This window comes from Orbicella faveolata, unplaced genomic scaffold, assembly GCF_042242905.1.
Source record: "Orbicella faveolata isolate gen_17 unplaced genomic scaffold, um_ofav_v1 contig_36, whole genome shotgun sequence".
Classification (NCBI taxonomy): domain Eukaryota; kingdom Metazoa; phylum Cnidaria; class Anthozoa; order Scleractinia; family Merulinidae; genus Orbicella; species Orbicella faveolata.
In genome coordinates, this window is record NW_028301565.1 from 5723535 (window position 1) to 5747447 (window position 23913).

The 23913-nt window shown below is 38.8% G+C and overlaps 2 protein-coding genes across 5 annotated transcripts; both read left to right on the forward strand.

Annotated features, from left to right (window-relative positions):
* The first annotated feature begins 862 nt into the window (after positions 1-862).
* LOC110050748 (uncharacterized) lies at positions 863-9765 on the forward strand. Of its 4 annotated transcripts, none has more exons than XM_020756691.2 (5): positions 863-990; positions 3869-4045; positions 4759-6657; positions 7270-7438; positions 7821-9765. In XM_020756691.2, the coding sequence occupies exons 2-5, from the start codon at positions 3921-3923 to the stop codon at positions 8316-8318; spliced, it is 2691 nt and encodes an 896-aa protein (XP_020612350.1). In that variant the 5' UTR covers positions 863-990; positions 3869-3920; the 3' UTR covers positions 8319-9765. The 4 variants fall into 4 exon arrangements, with proteins under 4 accessions (XP_020612350.1, XP_020612352.1, XP_089131125.1 ...); XM_020756693.2 differs by having other exon boundaries at positions 978-1053; XM_089274999.1 differs by lacking the exon at positions 863-990 and adding an exon at positions 1541-1668.
* Positions 9766-18389: 8624 nt separating this feature from the next.
* On the forward strand, positions 18390-21434 carry LOC110050677 (retinal homeobox protein Rx2-like). The gene is made up of 3 exons (XM_020756595.2): positions 18390-18594; positions 18720-18967; positions 20227-21434. Exons 1-3 carry the CDS (start codon positions 18501-18503, stop codon positions 20638-20640), a joined length of 756 nt encoding a protein of 251 aa, XP_020612254.1. The 5' UTR covers positions 18390-18500; the 3' UTR covers positions 20641-21434.
* Positions 21435-23913: the final 2479 nt, after the last annotated feature.

The following is a 23913-nucleotide window of genomic DNA, read 5'->3' on the forward strand; positions in this document are numbered from 1 at the left end:
TGTTGTTCGATAGCTGGTCAACACTAAGCCAGGATTAAAAGTTAACCGAAGTATAAAACTTGTATAAAAGTGTTTTTCACTGCTTATGTTTTTGTGTAATTTGAGATTATTCAACTCAAAACCAAAGGCCAAAGCAAACAATATAAATAGTAAACCTAATCGCAGTTACTAGCACAAAAACTCAAATCAAAATTCTCGCTAATCCTGGGTTACCTAAATCGGGCTTCGAGAAAGCTTGCGTTTGTAGCTCTTCACCATTGTACTGCAAGGAATCAGCCCAACAGCGTAAAATGACCACAATAAAATATTCTGTAGCTCATTTGCACCGGCTTTTATATGTAAGACCTCCTGTGCAACAATGAGGTTATTGGATGAAAGAGTCTCGGTCTTTGAGCAGTGAACCTGTCACTTAGCATTTCTCGATATTTATCACCGTTATTGCCTTCTAGCTGCCTTGAATGTCCACGCATGAACATTTTCACATATGTAATGGGAAAAGTACTCGGAAAAGTACTTCAGCACTGTGCCAACGTGGGATAAACGGAGCAAGAAAACGCCGGAAAACGTGTTTAGGTGGAGTAACTATTTTTAAAGTTCAAATTACAGCCTAAGGCGGTAACAGTCTGTGCGCATTGTTTATATTCAACAGCACGCTCACGGTTGATAGAGGTGAATTCGAGAAGTTACAACTCGGAAAGTAATTTGAAACTTTTTACGTCTTCTGAGAATCTCCCCTCTTGCTACCGGGATGACGACATCTCTAGAACTTTCGGCACCTCGATAGCCGTGTGGGCAGACATAGCGCTGACAAAGCGGTATTGTATTTCACCAATCAGTGACGAGTGACAAAGCCGACTTGAATTGCACCAATCACTATTGTTCTATAATTAACCGAGTTGAGCCTTCTTTATGTGATCAATCGTGCGTTGCCTTGAATCTTAGTTACTAGTATTGCGGCTAGCAAAGGAATGATTATGTCGGATATTCAAGGTAAGAACTGTTCTACAGCCTTTGTATATTCGAGATGGAAGACTCCATGGCATCTCTTGCAAGGTTTGAAGTTCACATTTAGCCTGTGTTGTCGTGACACTGTGGTGTGATGGAATTCAAGAGTGGTCGAACTGAATGATCGTTTCTTGTGTTCATATACGCATTGTAGTGTTCGTTTTAATCGCTTCAGAATGTTCCATATCATCTGTCAACAATTCGAACTCGTAAAGAACACACATGTTCGTCCATGGAAGTTTAATGTGAAACACAGCGGTACAACGAACGTTTTGTAATCTCCCGTGTGAAATCTTTGTAACAAAGAGTGGTTTGCCAAATTCTACTTAAAATGGCGTTCCGTGTTTGACGACGAAAAAATTATATTCGCTCTTAAACCGTCGAATTTGGAAGCACAGGTTTGATTACAATCGTTTGAAATACTTCATATGTTTACACAGAAGCCGTTATGAGCTGGGTTCTCTCTCCTTCGATTGTGTACTTAGGCTGCCATATGCTTTGTTTTAATTGATTTCATTTCGTATTCTGTATGCAATCATTGTTTTCAAGGTATTAACTAATGTACGTCATTTAGTGGTTAAATAACTTATAATTGTACCGTGGAAGAAATTTTATAAACCAGATTTGTGTTTGAGTTCGGGAAAGACGGGAAGCTTCGGCTTGGTAAGGCTATTAACTTCAGGTTATAAATAATGTTGAATTAGCACTAGTGTGGTTCATTAAGAAGAATTTAGATGCAAATTACTCGTAGAACATCAATAATAGTCAGATTGAAGTCATATAAATCATGGCCGATTCGGGTCAAAAACTACATTGAATAGAAACAAACCAAGGTCGTGTATTCGCTGACGACTTTGGTCAGCGCTTGTTATATGATTAGTTGACTGACTGGTTTTGACTCTGTTGAAATTCTTTGTGTGATAACGACTAATAGCCAGTAATAGGATACAAGGGCAGGGCAGAATCCTTGGCTTTTTTACAGTTGCAGAATTCTTTAATAAGTATGCGAACGAGTATTAGCCGTCGGACCTTGTTGATGTACAATTCGGTCAAGACTTCTCGCCATTACTGTTTACTACCAAGTCAAAAGAACAGAAAAACCGCTCAAGTACGTCACTTCCGGTAGCAGTAAATGAAAAGTTCTAAAATATTCAGATGCAGAGGTTTATGATTTTGTAAGCGATGTCTAGACAGGAATGTTTGAATAAGTTTCTTAGTATAACCTCGGGGCAAGTTCTTCAAATATCTGTGGAGTTCAAACTTCCGAGTGCTTCATACAAACGCCGGCTCATTAGCGAAAATCAAAGATTTTCAGAATCATGAGATTTGAAAGAGAACCGCTCTTTAGCGGAATCGAAACAGCCGAGTGAGCATAAAAATATCTTCAGAGATTTCTGAGCAATAAAAAGTTCTTACTTTGGTTGGTATCCGACCTTAGTAATTTGAAGTGTTAACTTCCTAGCTTGTGAAGAGATTAACGATGACTGAATTACGAGGAAAAAGCCTTATGTCACGTTCGCTTTTCGCGCAACTGGTGATCCATGACTGCAGGAGAGGATTCGGAAGGGTGTGAAATGCTTTCGCGCCTTGCTTTTACATGTAAAATGTGTGGGTGATCAATTATTTTCTGGTAGTCAGCACAGCTGTACCTCGTGCATCTCCTACTGTACTGTCGTGATTTCAAACAGGTATTTTTCACTTGTCTTTCATATAGGTTAATTGAGACTCATTTAGGAGACAGGGTGGTTTCATATCTCAACTATATTCCGGCCAGGGCTTGTAGATTGTTTGTATAGCGGAAAAACTGACGAACCGACCAGAATATATACTTACGTCAGAAAATATCGTATTCAGAAACCACCGGCGATGACTGTATTGGTTTTCATGAAATCAGTGCTAATTCAAGGTCGATTTTCACTGTCCTGTAATTTATGTTTTATGTATGTAAAATAATAAAATTTAGAGAAAAAAGCGAAGGAAGGTTTGGTCTACGAAATAGTTTCAACGGAAGCAAGCTGTTCACACAAGTGTTTCGTTCTATTTTACTAAACGGACGTAAATCTTGGGACAGAAAGAAATTAATTAAAAGCATTGTCTATCGCCGACGAATTGGGTTGAATGCAACACTTCTTCTATTTTGTTTTCTTTTTGTTTGGAACGAACCCATTGTAGTTCCAGGATTTAAACACTCCCGTTGACAACAAAGCCGTCTTGTCGGCGATTTTCGTCTTAAAGATTTGATGGCAAAAATATCACAGGAGATTGGCAAGATTCGATATTAAGCTGCTTTAATACTTTAAAATGTGAGCGATTGAAATTGCGAGACTTAACCAGTCTTATCAGTACAAAAAGTAGAGTATAAAGTGTCGATATTCTCCTGATGTAAGTCGATGAATATTATCATCACCTGTGTTGCGATGATGCGCGGAGAAGTTTGTTAGTGCTTAAAAATTTTCTGATTTGCATTAGCAAGTGCAGTTTTCTGCCGTTGTGCACTTAACGTTTAGCAAGTGCACGCGATGATATGGCGAAAGAAACCATGGAGATTATCATGTTTTGTTCAGTAAAATCATTCAAGAGATTTATAAACAAAATAGAAGGGAAGGCTGATTGGAGCGAAAAGTAGATGCCTTAGGTGATTCTAGAAGACAAGAGTATCTTGCGGTTTGTTTTACTTTCCATTCCACCTCTTGAAAGCACAGTTATTTATGTTGATAGACCGTGTCACAAGATCTAATATTTTTGGCAGTGTCGTATACAAAGGATTACTCACGGTGATTTATGCTTATGCGCTTATAGAACGAATTACAGGGACAAATTAAACCTTAGATTGAGTATGCTCTCTGTTTAAATTTGTTTTCAGTGCCATGAGAGACGGTTGACAAATTAAAACGAAAGCAAGCAGCGCGCAAACCATGTCGTCTTCGTCGCAGGGTACTTTCAGAAGCCGGAGTAAGACTCTGCCTCTACCAGCCAGGGCGAAGGTCGAGAAAAACATTGCACAGGAATCGAAATCAAGGTCGCCTCTCCCCTTCAGAAGGTTAGTAATCAGACTCATTGGTGTGTTGTAGAGTGCAGGCTTCTTTTGCTTCGTAGATCCTTGTGCGAGTAGAGCAAAACGGGAAGAGAGTAAGAGGGCCGCTCGCCCTTGCTCTCATCTCGCGCGTTTACTGCTACTCGCAGCTGGCGATTTAATTTGTATGTTCTGCTCCAAATAGTACTAGTGTTATCGTTGTTGTTTAACGTTGTTTGGAGACCCCATTGTTATGACTTGTAAACCGCAGCCCCAAGGCCAGAGGCCTTGTTTAGTTGAGTGCTGGACAAAGCAATAACATGAAACTAGTAATAGATACGTTTAGCAAGAGACGAGGAAATGCGACAGATTTAAAAATAAGCGCTGTAAGGCAATTAAAGGTTTCGCTGAAATGTGTAAACAGCACTTTGTTTGAAATATTTCTTTTACTTTCTCTCTTGACCTTCTCAGTTGCCTTCCTTTGTGGAACAAACAGAACACTTAAGAGATATTCCCGCCCACCTTGATGTTGTACATGTTTATAACTTGTAAACCACAGACCAAAGGTCTTGTTTATTTTACTGAAGGACAAAGTCGTATAGACATAAAGCTCTATTCCTAAAGTTCGCAATATTACTTTTGGTCTACTTGGGTTCACCGCGCATCTGTTTGCGTTGTGTGACACTCAACTCATTGCCAACGTCTGTTTCTGAAATGACGTGCTTGCTTTTACTTTACAGATTGGCAGATTTGTTGAAAAGGAAAAAAAAGCGTGGAAAAGGAGATGCGGATTCATTGAACTCCTTGCCATTAGAAAGACAATCGTGGTATCATGGCAAAATCACCGCAGACTTTGCGGAGCGTTACCTGCGCCGTGATGGCAACTTTTTGGTTCGTGAGGATCCAGCCAAGCCTGGAAGCTGCTTCATTGTGGTGCGACACAAACGGTCGCCTCTTCACATACCTTTATGCAAGGTCAACTCGTCGAAAGGAACGAGAATTAAGTATAGACTGGAAGATTCCGACAACAGTTTTGATTCCATAGCTGAATTAATCAACTATCATATCACCCAAAAGAAACCATTATCAAATACTTCAGCCATTATCACCCACGCCGTCAGTAGAGACGCAACTCTGTTATCTGCTGACGATTTGAAAAGTCTTAATGCAAATCAGCAAAATAGATATGTCTCCAATACTGGCCCTTCCAATCTTTGTCCACCGAAACCACCCGGGACTGGGCCTTTGCGACAAAAGAACATCGACAAGATGGGCCGCAAGAACAGTGACCCAGGGTTGCATCTTGAGATTAATCACAATGGAAATAAAAGTCGACATTTTACGGTCGGCTCCTTGGAGAAAAGTGGTCTTCCTTTATCGCCTGAAAATCTACCATGGACAGTTCAATCGAAACAACGTGAGAAAATTCCAGAAGCGTTCCTTGCAAAGTCCACTAAAGAGGAAAATATTTCAGAAAGGTTCTACGAAACGACACTGGGAGAAAACGAAAAGGAGAATGAAAAGGACGTTTTTGAAGACCTAGATCATTTTTATGAGGATCCTAACAAGAAGGACAATTTGGGCACCTATTATGACAAACCAAGTGAAAATGAAAGTGCTTCGATGTCAATTGATGAAGGGAATAGAAAGGGAAACTGTGTGAAACAAAACGAGGGGGAGAACGTTGATAGCTGTTACGACAAACCCGTTGAAGACTGTTGTAATGGAGATTTCTACGATACGCCGTCAACTGTGGAAAATTCTGTAGAATTTTATGACAAACCGTCTAAGCAATTCAGCCTAGCTAGCCTGTCTGATAACAACACAGAGGGCCGGGAGAATCTTCTTTATGACCAGCCAAGAGGAAGCAGCGATGGTTTGTATGACAGACCCAAGGGAAGCGACGAAAACGTTTACGACAAACCCCCAGCTAAGCCGAAAAGAATGGAATCATTTCGTAACTCGGATCCAACAGTGTCCGAGAAAGTCAACAAGCTCCGTCCTCAATTGAAGACAAGATCCAGCGCGCCTGCATTGCGAACTTTCACAGGGCTGCCTTCGGGTGGCCGCTCAGAGTCACGTTTTAACGCTCTCCCAGAGAAAAGGCATTCAGGTGCTGAGCTATTGATGAGGCATGCAACGTCTGGCGCGATGGCGTCTGATGGGATAAACGCAGAGGCGGACGCCTGCTACGATACTCCTCCATCAAGATCAAACAACAGTCCATCCTCGTCTGGATCTGACTTTGGCTCGCTTGCAAACCAAGAGATATACGACGTACCAACAGACTTAGGTTCCTCATCAGAGCAGGTGCTGTCCTCAAATTCAACCTCCGACATCAGTGATAAGACTCAGAATACTAAGGATAAAGAAGACAAGTCCCCGCGCATGCCCATGGATAAAAAGGGAATATTTTTAAATGTGATGAAGAAAATAGGCGAAAAACTGCTTTTGCCGTTTTTGGAGAGCGATTGCCTCAGCCTTGCTAGACATATGACTCGTGTGGATCTCGTATTTCAGTGGGGCGAGGAACCGCATCGCCAATCTTGGTCCATCGAGGATGGTACTGGAGGAGCCAAAGGACTGGAGCTTCTTACGCTCCCTCAAGGAAGGGACAAAAGGGCCCAGTTACTGGCAAGGTCAGCCTTCACTGTATTTTAGTAAAGCTTTTTCTAAAATGTGTATTTCTTATTGCTGTCTCATTGACACTCAATTTCGAACCTGAACATGGAAAGCTCCAAATTGCAAAATTCTCACCTGTCCTGATGAAAACGTGTGGTTCTTACCCTTAGTAATGATTAGAATCAATCAATCAATCAATCAATCAATCCAATCAACCAATCAATCCAATCAATCCAATCAATCCAATCCAATCAATCAATCAGTCAATCAATCAGTCAGTCAATCAATCAATCAATCAATCGACTAATCATGTTTTTTAGTTACAGTGGTCAGTCTTGAATGTGTACATTTTATTATTTACCTGACTTTCAGGTAGGCGTAAACGGGGAATGGGCAGGGAGGCAAAAAACCGCCCCCTCCTTCTATCCCTGCTCTCGCTCTCCCTTCCCCTCTCCCCCGTTTTACGACATTATTCCTGCTCTAGCTCTCCCTCCCCCTCTCCCCCGTTTTACGCCTGGCACATGCTACTGTTTTACTTACTACTAATACAAGTGCGTAAAAGAGCGTTATAATAATTCGTAAAGGCCATTCCGTCTACGACAACTTAATGAACAACCTTTCCTTTGTAGATTTGCTAACGTGACACACTGGGTGGCGACCTTGGTTGTGGCAGCGGGTGACCTTGGTACCAGAGGTAAAGTGCTCAGTAAGCTGATAGAGCTTGCTGACGTACTGAGCGATAAACTTGGCAATCTCGTTTCCTTCATGGCTATCATGGAAGGACTTGCCTTACCACAGGTATTGCTTTATTTTGGTTTTGGTAGTTCTTGTTACTCTTCTATTCCTTGGGCAACAGTAAACTGAAACTTGCTGGGATTGAACCAAAGCTAGAAGAAAAGAAATATTTAAATTAACAAGAAAAAGTTAGTTCGATCAATTTAATTAATTCAATTTAATCCAATTTAAATTGTTTATATACACTCTTTGGATTCCTCCGATTTTTTGGTTAAAAAGTGAATACCACAATTTTCCAAGCTCAGAAAATTACTGTTGGTCGTTAGATTTGGAAATCGTCTATATAAGACACCTTAGAAATAACCATGCCTGTGTCCCCAACTTCTGCCTAGATTATGTACGTTTCTTTGTGCACGCGACTGAAATGTGGTTCCTCTCTCGTTAGGTAACACGGCTTCACCACACGTGGTCATGCCTCCATCACCAGAGCTGCTCCACAGCAATACTCTACCACAGCACCCTCAAGCCATTAGCTGGGCTCTTAAGCTCGGGGGCCCCTAGCCCTTTTCCCGGAGTGTGCTTACCTTACATCATTCCCTTGGTAAGATACATGGAGATGACCCCAGATGAAATTCTCAACGACTGGGCACACGCTGAGGTGGACCTCGGATTAGACACCATTATAGCCCACTTGGACTCTGGGCGCACTCTCACACAACAACTTGACGAGTTCCGTCGGGAGGCTGTTGCTCGGCTTCAGACTGACGAGTACATCGTGGATTGTAAGCTCTTGGAGTATTTTCGAGAAAGGTTAAATGTGGGGAATGTGTTAGGGCTTGGCCCTGATCCAACAAACAAGACAAACAAATTAAGAACCTTGCTACAATGGCTTTCGGAAAATGCAGAACATTCTACAAGTACCGAAACCTCAGGAGCTGTATAGAGAAACGGACTTCAAACGCACACAAACACGAATAAAATACTTAGAGTGATCCGTATAACCGATTTTAAAAATGATTTCCAGTCCGTACTGCGAAGTCTCGGCACCCTAATGTTTATAAACATGCAAAACCTCACTCGATAGAATGCGAATCGATGTTATTCGTTACGAACCACATACCTTATCTTTGAGACCTTTCAAATTCTTTTTCCAACTGCTTCATTCATTTTTGCAGCTGCAAAGTTGTTTCATCAAGTTTTATGAGAAAGAACAAAACAAAGCTTCGGGTCGCTTCGCGTCCATAATAGCGGTTGACATGAAACTTTGAATTTACTTCATGTAAGTAGTTGCGAAATGTTGACATTTTGTGACGTCATGCATGAAACAAAACAAAGTACGTAAACAAACTCTCGAGAGTACGCAGTATGGACTGGAAATCATCTTTAAACCATCGTAACCGTGTCATTCCCAAGCCCAAAAGATATCTGATTTCCCTTTTGTTAAAGGATCTCTTTCACGATATTTTGAGTTATTTTGGTCTCACGTACAACATCACCTTTGGATTGAAGGAAACCTGAAAATAGTTATTTACAAAGATAGAAAAACACCAAAGACATAATAATAAACCATAAAAGAAAAAGGATGGCTGAGGATGGAAAAGATTGACATGGATTACAAACGACGAACTTGAAAAATTTAGGGTTAACTTTTTAACATACGCAAGCCGTGTCGTAGCTCCTTTAGATCATCGATCAGTCGATCAAGACAGCACGACGCAGTTGATGATTGTCTTTATTCTCATTACCTGTCACCTTGACACTATTGATGTTTAAGGAGAAAATAGACTATGATCGCTTGGGAATGTTATGGTTATGTGCGTCCACATTATCCAGTTTTAGGAAATTTTCTTAAGTTTAAATCAATTTTTCAGTCGTTTATTCGCCAGATCTCCAGCCTTTAATTTTTGGTATCTTTTAGACGGTGGTTGTTTTGTTAGGTCTGGTAGTCTGACAAGTCTTTTGTACTGTAAATAACTGGATTTAAATAGTGAAGAACGCTGTAATACAAGTACAGCGCATTTTAATTCTTTTGACCATCGTTCGTTCGGTGTCACAGTTAATTAAGAATGAGTGTATATTTTTAGTCAAAGTTTAGTGGTAACAGTTATTTAACCACGATATAACGAAGACTTCATTTTGTCGACTTGTCGTCAGAGTGCTGGGTTCGACTTCGAGCCTTGTACGCCAGGCAGGTCGTTTAATCGTTTCATTAGCGTCGTAGATAAATTGTTCAAAGTGTTTTAGGTCGACTATAGCACGGAATGTAAAGCAAATAATGTCTTAATGTTGCGAACGCGAAAGTGTTGTACACATTTAGTTTTCAAAATGCTTGTAAATATTTGCTGTATCTGTATAGACTGAAAAGTAAATTAAAGAGCGATTTAAGTTAATAGTTTCTAGACTGACATTAAATTGGAAAGTTTCCAGCAATACGCAACAATTCAGAACCATTGGTATCGAAAATGACCAAGATTTCATTTAGAACAGTGTGTTTAACCAGTGCCCTCTGCCACAGTGTCTACTGAACTAATTAGAAAGTTTAATTTCCATGTCTACGCAGTTTTACACAAATTCAGTTGTCCCCTTTTGTCCCAAAGTCCAACCTGAAGTCGATTCATTTAGGATTTTCACTTTTTAACTAGAAAATACCATGGCTATTTTTCAAGTTGTAGATAAAGGAGGCGAAATTCAATTCTTCGCTTCTTCCTTCCTAACGTTTTGTGAATCCGCTGACAAATGTGTTAAGCTTTCGCAGTCTCTTGCGAACTGAAGTCGCACCCAAGAGAGGTTGAAGTTGTTGAGGTGGAGGTGAAACGATTTCCTCGCCGAGATAAGTAACTCAATATCTGACCACAGAAATAATCTTCGTTAAAAAGATTTTCACATTAACTTCTCTATAAAGTATAAATACAAAAGAACTAATAGGGCATTTCTAGGAGTCTGCTTAATAGAGGTTTGACTGCACTCGACTGGGCGGAAAAGAAGACAATGAAATTTTTAAAATTGGCGAGTTGCATGAATTTTCCAATGATTAAAAACTTGATCAAGATTTTTAAGGCCGGAAACGGATCGCAGAATTGAGGAGAATTCGAACGCCGCTATTATTATGGTACTTTAAATAGCAAAATGATATGAACAAATGCGTTGATGAAAAGAAAACAACAAGAAAAGACATTGCGCTCACTCTTGGAAAAAGAAGAACAAAAAGCGATCCCATTAAATATCACAACACCGACATGACGGGGTATTTTTAATGGTCACCCATCCAAGCACTAGCTCTGCGAACAGGGCTTGACTTTGCTGATCGGAAAACACTCTTTGCGTGTAAGGTACATATACCTGACTTGATCAATGTTTTCAAGAACAGCACATCATTTTATTTCCAAGATCTCTGAAAAGATAAGACAGGAAAAAATATAATCGAAGCCCACCCCCGGCCTGATTGTTAAAGCTTACACTAATGAAGGAGCAGTTTTAGACTCCCATGAAAAATATACAATCTTCAAAATTCAGTGATGGAGCGTTTAAACTATCCTTTGACACACGAGGCAATGAAATTAGCTAAGACGAAGACGAAGAAGCCGTCAGAAAGTAAATGCAAGGGGAAGAATTTCATTAATATTGGCAAAGAAAATGAAGAACCAGACCGAAGAAAGAAAGAAAATGAGACACCACAAATGCGTGGATATCCTTACTTGGTCGCGTATCAAAACACTAAACCTAAAACACGCATCCAACCTGCAAAACTCTGATGATCGGACAGGCAATAAAATAGCCATGATACCTCAATTAAAGATGGCGTAGATAGTCGGTGTTTACCCCTCCCGTCATAGCTTAGCTTTGGTGCTGGGACTTGAAGCGGCACTTTCCTAGTGGTAACATTTCAGACAAGGATAACTTTTTGATGAAGTTTTCGTATTCTGTTACCGTTGTGTTCTGCGCTATTAATTTCTTCACAATGCCAGCGAGTTTAAACTAACTTTTCTCCTCTCTAGAACTCAGTGCAGTGACCTCGAAATTGTGACTGTTTATAGCTGATTTATTTTCCAATCTCAACGGCTCATAGCCACTTTGATTACGCCTGGGATGAGACCCTAGCGTGTTTAATAAAACGAAATCCAGTGAGCGTTATTACAACATTCATGTGGTGCTTTTCATAATGAAGTACATGTGGTGATTCCTATGTCGAGACGATGAAACCCATTCATATCAAAGCTTTTGAGTAGTACTTTCATGTGGTGATGTTTATTCTGCTGTTAAACTTAATTCTAACTTTTAGGTCTGTGGATGAAAACCTAGTGTGTACCATTGATACATAAACTGTTGAGTAGAACTTTCACACTGTACCGTTTGTTATGCTGCCGACGATCATCAAATGAAATATCGAGCACTACTTTCATGTGGAGCTGTTTGTTGGGGTGCACGAGCGATAGTTTTTATCTTAAAACTGTCAGAGGACGAAATCCAAGTGTTCGTTTGTGTGACCATTCAAATGAAACCTGTTTAGCAGTACTTGATGAAATCTTGAACTAATTGGCGCACGGGGCATGTAAGCCTTCCGTGTATGGAGAAAACATGTAGTATGTTTTATTTTCCGAAATGAAATTTTTAGATTCAAATCGTCTTTATTCGTATCCTTCAATGTCTTAAACAGGGTAAATGCTTAGCAGACAATTTTGGTCTAATAACGACGACATTATCTCCTTAAAATTATCAATTCTAAGACTGTATTGCGGATATAAAAGGTAAACTGGTTTTCAAATGGCAGGTGCAATTGTTAGAGAAAAGCTTTACACGACACCTTCCACAAAGCGAAATTAAGATCCTACCCTTTTATAGATAATTAAAGTGTTAAGGGGTAAAGATGACATCTTTATTCTTCTTTTTCAACCGTGAAAATCTACAGACTAACAGGCCTAAAGTGAAGCACCGTTTATCTACAGACTCTAACGCTAGAGCCACATATCTCGATTGGAGATGAAAAGGTTAAGGTACAAAGAGCACAGTGGACATTTCCAAGCACTTCCAATAAATGATGTTAGCCGCAAGCTTGCCCTCTAAAAATCGTCCTTCTCTTTTAGCTTAGCCCCCATAACAACTACAGGATAAAAACCCTTCTTCATGTTAAGCTTCGCTATCAAGCTTAAACAGAGTAAACAATCGATGCAGATGTTCTTTGACAGAGTTTAGATTGTAATATTATAACGAAAGGTGGTGACTCCATAGCTTGACGGTTTACAAATGGCGTTCCATTCAGCAGTGATTGTCAATGCACCTCAGCTGGGCGGGACAGCCGTCAAATATCAAGAGTGAACGTCAGAGTTCGGAATAAAAGGCACATGCTAATTGAAAGTTTCTACAGTCCGATATTTGAATGAAAGTTAGAAACTTCATAGCTGCACTTAGGCTTGTCAAATGGCGTGTCCATTTAGTAGCACTTGTCACTATTCCTCTGAATAGCACAAGTGACCGTACCTGACTTGAATTACACAGAGTTGCACGTGCTTCCATCATAGCAGCTCATGATAGCTTTTTTAACATCACGCATATGAAAGTAGCTGAGAGAAATTTACCCGCTAAACGTCCCCGCACACGACGAACATTGTTGCGGAAATTTTCTTTCCAAGCTATGTTTCGCTGTTTGCGCGCACGTTTAGTTGCGGACGCAAATTTTATTTCTATTTGAAAAAAAGTTTCTGAATTTTCCGAAACATTTCGCTTTCGTAGCAGGTACTTCTCCGTTTCTCGCGCCACAAGGTAACAATTTTGGAAAGCAATGTTCTCGCAATAATGCTTCCTCGTTTGTGGAGTCCTTTAAGGTTGGTATTCTCAGCGACAGCTAATTTTAGCGATTTGGGTTTCCAAAATTTAGCGACCTTTAATTCAAGCGATTTCCTCTGTTTCTAGATTGACTACAGTGCCGATTTCAGCCGAAACGGTTGAGTGATTTGAAATCTTGCTAGCATTTAAATAGAGAGTTTTGACCAGTTTTGACGAAATCGCTAGATTCGCTAAATGAAGCTGTCACCAAAACTGACAAGTAACTGTAAGGTATAACGAGAAAGCTAAAGCCGAATTCTTATCGGTAATGAACTAATATTGACTCATACCAGGCCGACGTTTATTTCTTTTTAACTGTTTCATTTAATGGATCGAAATCAGCAATCAAAGAATTCAATTAATTTCAACAATACATTCAAATCCCACGTCAAATGTCATCCCTTATTGATAGCTCTGATTGTAGACAAAAATGTTCAAGGCTCTCTCGTTCTTCAGAATCACGTACAGTTTTGAAGGTCATCATTGGGCTTCCGAATTGCTAGCTTTCTTCGCAAACTCTGGGGTCCTAAATTACAAGGTCACTTATTTATTTTGAGTAATGTGCTATTTGTAATTAAACCACGTTTTAAGTTTCGAGCATTAACTAATTATTCCCTTGACTTAGATGGACGCATTTTCATAAAAGCGAATTCAAGTTTACGTACTGTGCGCGAAAACCTTCGTGGCAACTGAAAACAAGTTTTCTTTTAATATCAGCCCTCGGCGAAATATAGCTGACTTCCTTCAAATGTTGGCTTTGTTATCAAATTTGGTAATCAAAAAGGTTTTCCAAATTCAGTTCCTAGAAATTTTTGCTCAGAGTTACCATGAGTAAACTAAGTTTAGATAATGAACCCAAATGTGTACTGATATTATGGCAAATTGTTAATTCAGTATTTACTATTTACTATTGACTCGAAATTAAACGTTAAACATGTTAAAATTTTATCTGCTTTGACTCAGGTGTTTAGAACGACCTTTGAGAAACGAGACATTTTAACAAAACCGCTTTATTTTGGTTACGTAAAATCGACCAGATTCTTGTATCTATCGGACGACACAGGTTTCCGTCGCTGGCTTACGGCAATCGTTTTTTTTTTTTTTTTTTTTTCTTGTTCGCTTTGTTTTACAAGTTAACTACTTAATAAACAAGGACAGTGATGAATAGGGTTGGTAATTGAAAGAAAAGGTGCGTGTTCGACTTACAAATGTATGTATTTTTGGCTTTTTGTTGACATTTCTCGATAACCTGTCTTGTGTTTTCACCGTGTTAGATGCTATCAGCCGGGAGCAATTAAGGAAGCAAGTAGTTTCATTTACTGAGTTTCAAAATCGTTGTAATAAAATGATAAAATCTGAACTAACTGGGAAAATGAAACTTTTTGGAGCCATTTTTGTTAAGTTGGTATTTTAATAGAATTGTCCAGAAGCTAACATAATTAACTTAATAAAAGCCGTTTATCTAAATGGTTTTCAATAGAAATACTATAATCATAAATAATTTCTTTTATACTTACTCTAATTAACTTCGTTCAACGTGCATCGTTATAGGCAATTCAGCTGAATTGTTTGTTCATCTTTGCCCACAACTCTCCGTCGTCACACCTTCTTCGACATCGAACAGTGCATACGAACAAATACATTTGAATTTTTGGTGCAACAGGTCAGATGCGAGAAAAAGACTTTATCGTTGGCAGTACAACGACGGCTTGTTCCATTAAAAATTGTTAAGCAGTTTAATTCAAATGAGTTGTAACGATTCAATTTTCAAATCAATTTGATTCACGCAGCTATCTTACGGTGAGACACCAAAACGTCTCACTCTGAAAAAAAAAAAAAAAAACGGTAGCCTTTCTAAAACATCGTGTGTTGTAGCTTCTTCTTGAATTGCGATTCTCATAACGCATTCATGAAGATGTCATTGAGGCAATCTGTACACCATCCATTTAACGTAACATTATAACAAGACAAGTCGAAGTATACCAAAGAATGATGGCGTTTTATGGATAAGTCACTAATCTGAAAAAGAAATCGAAGATCTTATCATTTGCCATCCATACTCGGTTAGGCACCTGACCGTTAACACACGTAAGCGTGGGTGTAAAGTACCTTTAGAACCTGAGGCAATCCTTCACTCTGTTTCTAATTCAATCCCGCAATTCTTCATAGACGGGTCAGGAAATCACAGGCCCTTTAGAAAGACAGCTTTTTGGACTTCTTTACTCCGTAGCCCAGTCGCTTCTAGTCCGCTTGCGAAGGCTTCACTAATCAACTGATTTATAAACAAAGATGGGAAGAAAACCAACATTTCGATTTGGAGGCAAAATTTTCAAAAACTTTCACTGCACGGGTTTTCATGTAATTGAAATAGATTTCTGTTTTAACAAACGTGACCATGACTGGGTTTTCGACAGAAGAATCCTGTTTTTACTAGTCTCTGCTGGATCCATCGCTGAATAAAGCAACAAAAGCTTTTGTCCAAGAGATCTTACAGTGACTTAAATGAAAAAAATGCTGTGTTTATCGCTAACAAAAAACTAAAACATTGCGCGGACAAAAGCGATCGATAATTAAGAAATCCGCTTGAAATCTGTACTACTAAATCCAAAGGTGCACTTCAAAATTTCTCCTCTGCACTTTACAACCTTGCCCCACGAAATATCGCAATATTCAGTGACAAAGCAGGCAAACGTACATTTGTTTTATACAAATATTTTGTAATTTACTGAGAACCGCACACAATTAATCAGTAATGTAACGTCAATGTGCGTCTCAATTAAATCGCTTTGTGTTTTGTTAACTCTGTATTTCCGCTATGGGCACTTCTCTTTATGGACGGTTTTAAAAACACGCATTGAGATGGTTAAAAAACAAGTGTCGAGGGTGGATATGCCTTTCAACATCTTGAAAAATCTATTATTTTTCCTCCGCAAACAAAAGTGTCGTTGAATGTTTCTAAACTTGCGTCCAGTTAAACAGTTAAGACAGATATCAGCTGTTAAGAAAAAAAATTCAAGAAAAATTTCAGTTTTTTCGCAACAACAGATCAAAATCTAATTGCTCTCGGAGGGCATTCGCAAAGTTTTCTCGCAGCGAAATAAAACTTAAAAGTACAATTTTTGTTTTAACTCGCTAGTAGTTTCCTGTGGGGACAAAAACTGGACAGTAAACGCTCCGGTTTTTTCAACAAACAAAAACCAGGCAATTGCATTCTAAACTGAATGTTCGTCCTTTTAATGGCGCGAGATAACACCCGCCTACTTTGAACGTTCACCTCAGAAGCACGAGCGCGCAAATAGAAATAAGTCAAACAACATAGCTAGCGTCTATTCAAAGAACGACAATATCATTTCGATAAGATATTAGTCTGAACAATAGAATTCGGTCATAGCAAAGACTATTGCGTTCAAAATAAACGTTAACATTTTTACCAATCATGTCCGTAAGTTGTTAGCATTCATTTCGTCTCCATGGTCCATTGGCTGGATGCATTAATCACAGAATGAATGCCCTCTGTTTTCAACAATAAGCTACACGAACCTGTAAATTATTTATCTAAGTGTCGCTGATTGGCTTGGAATTGGTTTAGCATTGTTTCGGGGTAATTTTAAGATGACCTCGGCTAGGCCGGGTGGCTTGAAACAGGAGAAAGTTATGCAAAACTTCACCTTTTTACACAAAGCTTCGTGCAACGAATTTTAACAAGATCCAGCTATAAACTCAGCTCTGCCTAAACCGACTGACAAAAAACAAAGCTTAGACAACTTTAATTCGAATGTTGTGTTTAAATAAACTTTTAACATATTCGAAATTTATAGCAAGGTAAATATTTTAATTTTGAACTCAAAGTTTAAACCGAAGTTAATCAATTTTTCATACGAGCTGATGCTAGTGTTTTATTACGTTAGTGCAATCCCCGTATGAATGTGGAATATAGGAAAGGAAAATAGATCATAATCGCTGTACACGAACATCCTAACGAGAACTCAGCATCCCAAACCACCGCCTGAAAAGTAACTAAGAAAGACCCTCCTCTTCTAAGCGTACTAAAAAGTAATTCACTATAAAAAAAAATATAAAATAAAGAGTCGAACCAAACATCTGCTTGTTAAGCTCGGCGGACGTTCTTCTCAGAAGCCTTTTTAACACTCTTGCTATGATCTCACGTTCACACTGGTGGAGTTTTAGAAGGATGTTATATGGGGGACACCTGAAAACTACAAAAACTCAGTTCCATCCAGTTTTTCAATATTTGATTTGCTTGTCTTATTCCGAAAATGGGTCGGGTTTTCATTTTCAATGATATTAGCAATTTTTAATGGCATTTTTTGCCCAATGTTTTTATCTTTTAACAGACTTAAATTTTTTGGCGCCGAGACATAAATATCACTATAGAGATCTTTATTTAAATTTTATCATTACGGCGGGCGATATTTGAAAATGAACTGCCATGCAATTTCATTTTTCGCAGCTCACATCTATTAACGGTTTTAATGATCTCAAGGACAAAGTGGGGACCATTTTAATAAATGAAATGATGCTCTTTTTAATTTCGCAAATTACAATGTCCATTAGCGGGAAAGCTAAAATTGTTGTGATTCATGACAGTCCATGTTTATTGATCATGTTTACCGAACCATCCCAATTTAGCTGTGAGCTATAGCTGAAAACCAAATCAAATTGAGTGCACGATTCTAAGCAATATTCATACTGATTAATTAAAACGCTGAAGCCCACACAGTTATGAGACAAGAAGCAGGCTTTTAAGCTGCCGAACTTCGCTCACATTCCTTCCATTATCATTATTTCCCGCGCTCGAAAAATGTTACAAGTACTTGTTCAAGGGTACAGGGAAGCAGAGAGGCGGCTTGTTTTACAGGAAGTGCGCGAAACAGTGTTAAGATATCTTATAACCGGTCGTTTTATCATTAGTAAAATTGTCTTATTATTCAAAGAACATTAGCATTGATATTGGTAGCCTTTATGTTAGATGAGTACAAATAACCTCGAAGGGGATTTCTTAGCCACGCGTGTGGCAGGTGCGCGGGATCTAGTTTTGGCGTTAGTAATGAAATTTACCATTGTATGCATTCAAACAGGGCTTATATTAATTTTCAATTTTCTCGAGCGTTGTGGCTAGGAGGGTGAGTTCTCTGCAGCTGTTCGGCTAAAAACAATTAGCGCCGAGGCCCTAATCAGCTCGGGCAGCTAATAAGTTCAAATAGAGCGAGTTGGAAGGATCATTTCTGCACTGAGCTCAATCTTCACACACGCATCTAAGGATCAAACGGACCCTGATCGAACCATGGAACAGTCTCTTGGCTTGGGAAAGCCACATAGCCAGTATGTAGTCAGTGATGTACTGGGAATAGAGACCTTGGCAACCTCATCTTCTAAGTGTAAGCACAATTTGTTTGTCCTCTTGTTGGAAATAATATTAATTTAGGGTTAGAAAGACTTAAACTTCTAACTGGGCATGTCAAAAAGAATTGGGTTTAACACTTCTGCCAAATTGTCTCAATAGTTCCTTCACTGGTGTACAGAAGCTATCAGTCTGCGTCGGCTGATCTGCCACCGCCTCCAGAGGGACAAGGACACATAGATGGTGAGAGCTCTGCCACAGTCAGGAGAAAACAACGTCGAAACCGCACCACATTTACAAAACAACAGCTACAGGAACTGGAGAAAGTTTTCGAGAAAAAGCATTATCCCGATATCGCTCTGAGGGAGGAACTCGCCGCCAAGATCAACATCAGCGAGGCGCGAATCCAGGTAATACAAAACAAAAACTTGTTTTCTTGTGCTTTACACGTAAAATTGGAAACTTTCAAATTTGTACAAGTTTCTGTTTTCTTCATGTTGAGTGTAGGAAAGAGATCTAAAATCCGATCTTTAAAAATCGTTATGTTACAAAAAACTAATGTATAAAATAATCGGGTGTGGTCGTTAGCGATAGCCGTGTGTAATAGTGGGGTCATAATTGTATTAGGACGCCGAGCAATATTATATTACTAGTGAAAATTGTGTGATCGACGATATACCTTCAAGCTTAGTGAATTTAGGCATAATTGAATTTCCTTTTTTCCACCTTTAAAAGTATGGAGATATTGCCAATAAGAGAACAGCACGAATGTATTCAAGGTATAAAGTTTCAGTGATGTTTTCTAGAAGCGCTGCTATTTAAAAAAGTCGAACGCAACTAACAATTGCAGGTTTCGATCTGCTGAATTTTACATTCATAAGGCCTTTTCGTTTGCTTTTTTGTCAACCGTTTTCTTTAAGCCGTACATTTCGCTGGCACATCTAAAAATTGTTGTATTAAAAAGCAGTCTAAAAAGTTGGAAGTAAATCGAAATACTTTATTTTGATAAAAGCCACAGTAATGGGGCTGAAAAAACGTAGATCAAGATTTCGTCACAAACTTTACGTTGCCGTTTTCAACCACCGCACAGGATCATCGAAGCTAAATTTTTCTTTGGAATTGTTATTTGCGAAGCAACATAAAGTGACGAGTTAGTCTATCGCTAAACTTTTAATCCTCAGTGGAAAATTTAAACAAATTTACATGACACGCGCAACAGCAGCGGCAAATTAATGATAACGAAAAACATTTAGTTCCTTACAATATCTCAATTTAAACTAGCTTTTTCACCGTTGTGGAAACTTCCTGTTGCCCTTCCCTTTGTAACGTTTTCGACCATTACTATAAACACATACAAGTTCCGATATTGAGATACACAATTAATAGCCAAAGCCATCAAGTTTATTTGTCTTCAACCATTTATAATTCTATCCACGTAAAGGCTTCCTCAAACTGACCTCCGATGCAATCTTTTATCCTTGAACTGACTATTCTGTGAGACTTCAGAGGTTTTAATTTTGGATTTGTGCACACGCTGTTAAATAGATTTTTGGAAATCCTTTTAGTGCGCGCCTTTTGTTGAAAGCCATTAAAATTAAGTTGTTTCTTTTAAGAAAAGTAGTGTAGAGAAGAGGTCGATCCTTTAATCAAATATGTCATTTCTTCTTAGGTTTGGTTCCAAAACAGGCGAGCTAAATGGCGAAAGAGACAAAATCCAACGCAGAGTTTGACAAAGAAAGTTCGCTATCAAAGCGATAAACTTGGACCGCACCTGCCTATAGCTCCCCGACCAGGCATTCCATGTGGACCGCCTAACTACTTCCTCGGTTTGTCGGGCGCAGTTCCTGTGAGTGCTCACCATCACACATATCCAGGGATTCTAACCTCTCTCAACGCTACAAACTCCAGTTACATGTCCTCATCGCAGATACCGATGCACAATGGCGCACTTTGGCCTTGTCAAAGTGCTGCGTTCTCAAGCCATACCGAACAACCCAAGATGGCGCTTGAAGCTCTAAGGATGAAAGCTAAGTCGCACGCTTCCTCGATGTCTGCGTTTGAATTTGTTCCGTCGTACCATTAGATGATTATTTAAGCCGCTCTGGCGAGCGAGAGAGTTACGAGAGAGCGAAAACCGTCCTCAGAGCTTAACTCGACGGAAGCTATTGTTAATAACAAATATTTGAAATTATCAAAAGATGAAGCAAGGCCACTGAAGAAAATATGAAAAACACTTAGAATGTTTTAGCTGGTTGTTCCTGTAAGGCCATTGTATAGATGTGTATGCTTTTTTATCTTAAAGACGAACTTTAAAATTAGAGAGACAACCAAGAAGACATTGGTGAATTTGCAGCCGTTTGTAGTCCATTAGGTATTTATATTATATAAAAAAAAGTAATATTGTAGAGCATTGTACCGCGATGTAAGTAGTCTGTTTGAAATTAAGGCGTGCGCTGTATAAAATAAGAATGCGCTTTTTTTAAGTTGTACTTTAACGCCTTTTTGCGCTATTAGCAAGTTTTCTTCAGAAAGACCGTAATGGCTAGATGATTAATGAAGTTGCGAATACTTTAAAGGCTTTTTGGCTTTGCTTTGGCTGCGTGGCCCGAGGTGCTAACTTATCAAAAGCAAGCACATTTTCAACTTGTAATTTCAGTAACTGTATTACATTGACATTCAAACAGTATTAACACGGTAGCGCGACACATATGAAAAATACGTCGATTACACATTTATATCGTAATGAGATGAGCGCAACGCTCAGAAACAATGCAGTAAAGATGAACACAGTTAACAAAAAATTTTAAGTTCCTTAGTAAAAACATTAAAGACTTCCATAAATTGGTTTATGTTGAATAAATAATTTGCTATCTTTAATACTGTACTGTGGACACAAAGTAAATACACGCATAGAAGCACTAGATCGACTTGCTCAAATTAAAGACCATGCAAAAGGTTTAGGGATATTAAATACTGCGTCCTGAATTAATCTGGGATGTTTACCTGAGAGTTTGTGACCATCGCTAAAACGTCATTTTTTTGCAACCACCTAACTTTTCGTGATTTTCGTCATAAATGGTTAACTGGCCGCGTGCGCGCAAAAGCAAATCATTCACAAGAATACTTCAAGGGAGAAGATTTGTTAGAAATGTAAGTTTCCATGGATGGCCAGAACATTGGAAGGCTATTATGAACGATACAGTGTAACATATGATAGCGCAGTATTTTCACCCCCCTCGTCTGGCTGGCGGCCGGTTGCTTACTCGACTTGCTATCGACTAAACGTCCAATTTATACCCTTCATTCCAACTATACGGTGGTTCTATTTATGTCTTTTTACGCGGTCGCTAGAAAATCGTTTACCATTTCTTGCCTAGCGCTGATTTTGAAGATCTTGTAAAATTTAACCATATCCTCTCCAAACCTTGTTAGTCGGGTATTTTTGATACGGAATCCTATATCGAAGAAGGTCTTACACCAATGTTTGATGATAACACTGTTTAGAATTCAAATAGCACAGAAATGTTAAAAACTAGCAACTTTTCGCAAGCAGTCCGCTCTGTTGTCTTTCTTTTACACCAAATAGTTGTTGAAGACCCTTCTGCGCTCAAATCAAGGTGGCTTAACCTGAAGATTACTTGTGTTATCTGAAACAGACTCCGTGTTGAATTTCTACAATATATGTCGACGGCGACATCATTTCTTTGATGTGACAGTGTCAAAAATGACTAAAATAGAGAAAAAAATACGGTAGGCCGCCTTATCAAAGCTACTACAGAGGTATCGGAAAAGGGAGAAAACCTGGCGAAACCGCAGGAAAAAAAAGAAAACTGATAGAAAAATAAATAAATGAATAGACTTAACGAGGCAATATTTCCTTCAAGGTAGGGTTTGGTATTGCGATAATTTATGTTTTAGTCCTAAGCTTTTCGAAGTTCTTTTTATTCCTAATGAGTTGCAGCGTGTAAATGATTGTGTCTGGATAAATTTACAAATTTGCGTCGGTTAGCGCCTTAACTTTCTCCTTTGACTTTTAATACGTACAGGAGACTGTTTTCGAAACTTTAATAAAGGTCTTTTCAATGAGCTATCTCATCGTTTCAAAGGCTTTTTTGAAGACCGTTGTTTTCTAAACAACGTTTTGTGATAAATGCGAACGACAAATTACGCGAACACGATAAGTTATTTGCTATTGTGGCTCGTCTCATCAGCGATCGACATTAGCATAATTGCTTACCTAGCCTCCAGTTTTCTGATGAAGAGAATAAAATCGATTATGAAACCTTAGCATTCTCTCTCAGGCAAGAAAAACCACAAACGAACACTTGCAAAGACTTTCTTGTGTGGGCCTGAATTAAACGCTTCAAGGAAACGTCAGTCGAACCTAGAATTTGAAAGCTCAGAGAGTATTTGTGTAGAACAAGCGCAGGTGTCTTTTCTGATATACAATTTTTCTTTTACTATCGCCTATGGGTACTTTAAAACTTTCCCTAACGTACCATCACTTTAGCTCATTTTTACCTCTTTGATTGCATGAGTTTTCCACTGGATTTATTTTCTTCCCACTCGAGTTTATTCAACAAGACAAACCCCAAGACAGATTTCTCACCACGGCTAAAGCAGTTCAAAACCTCCGTTTGCCTTCAGAAGAAAACGTCCCGAGGTGTTTTGAATAAACAAGCCGTTATTACATGCGTCATAGTGATAGCGGTAACCTAAACAGAGAGAGAGACATGGTTCTTGATTAAACACGGAGAAAAACTTTCTTTGTTTGAAAGAGTAATAGAGGTCAAACAAAGAGGAGCGAAAACGCTTAAACTAACGGTTACTATGGAATTTTTTTAGGACTGATATTACAGAATTCAAACAAAGCATGGTCTAGGTAATCTTAAAGTGAGAACGGGAAAAAAACAAAATGAACTTAAACGACTCTTCCATCACTGGACTTTCATATTTGATTGGAATTGCGAGCAATTAATCGTTATGAAAAAGGAATCAAAAAATCATTTCTCCAGGACTCAGTATTTACAGAATAAAAGGCTAACGTGAATGTCGTTTAAGACCTCCTGTGTCGCTTGCTTTAAGTATAATTCATTTTTAATTAGAAGAGAAACGTCTAGTTTTTTGAATCTCTAATTATGACAAATAAGACTAGCGTCTCGCTGGCGACATTATGGGTGCAAAATAGAGAATTATTTTTTGTATATATCTAATTGCTTTTCTTGCCTCTATCGTTTTAGTGAGAGTCTTCTGTTTCTAATCTTTTATATTTGTTTCAATTGCTCTCAACTCTTGAACATTTGTGGCCGTGTCTCGAGTCTACTTGCACAAATAAAGCGGAATTTGACGAGTCTTA

Excerpts from the sequence above, each read along its gene's own strand:
- LOC110050748 (XM_020756691.2), top strand. The coding sequence starts at position 3,921 with ATGTCGTCTTCGTCGCAGGGTACTTTCAGAAGCCGGAGTAAGACTCTG. Across the intron at positions 6,658-7,269 it reads AGGGCCCAGTTACTGGCAAG|ATTTGCTAACGTGACACACT; the intron begins GTCAGCCTTCAC and ends TTTCCTTTGTAG. Across the intron at positions 7,439-7,820 it reads AAGGACTTGCCTTACCACAG|GTAACACGGCTTCACCACAC; the intron begins GTATTGCTTTAT and ends CTCTCTCGTTAG.
- LOC110050677 (XM_020756595.2), top strand. The coding sequence starts at position 18,501 with ATGGAACAGTCTCTTGGCTTGGGAAAGCCACATAGCCAGTATGTAGTC. Across the intron at positions 18,595-18,719 it reads GGCAACCTCATCTTCTAAGT|TTCCTTCACTGGTGTACAGA; the intron begins GTAAGCACAATT and ends TTGTCTCAATAG. Across the intron at positions 18,968-20,226 it reads TCAGCGAGGCGCGAATCCAG|GTTTGGTTCCAAAACAGGCG; the intron begins GTAATACAAAAC and ends ATTTCTTCTTAG.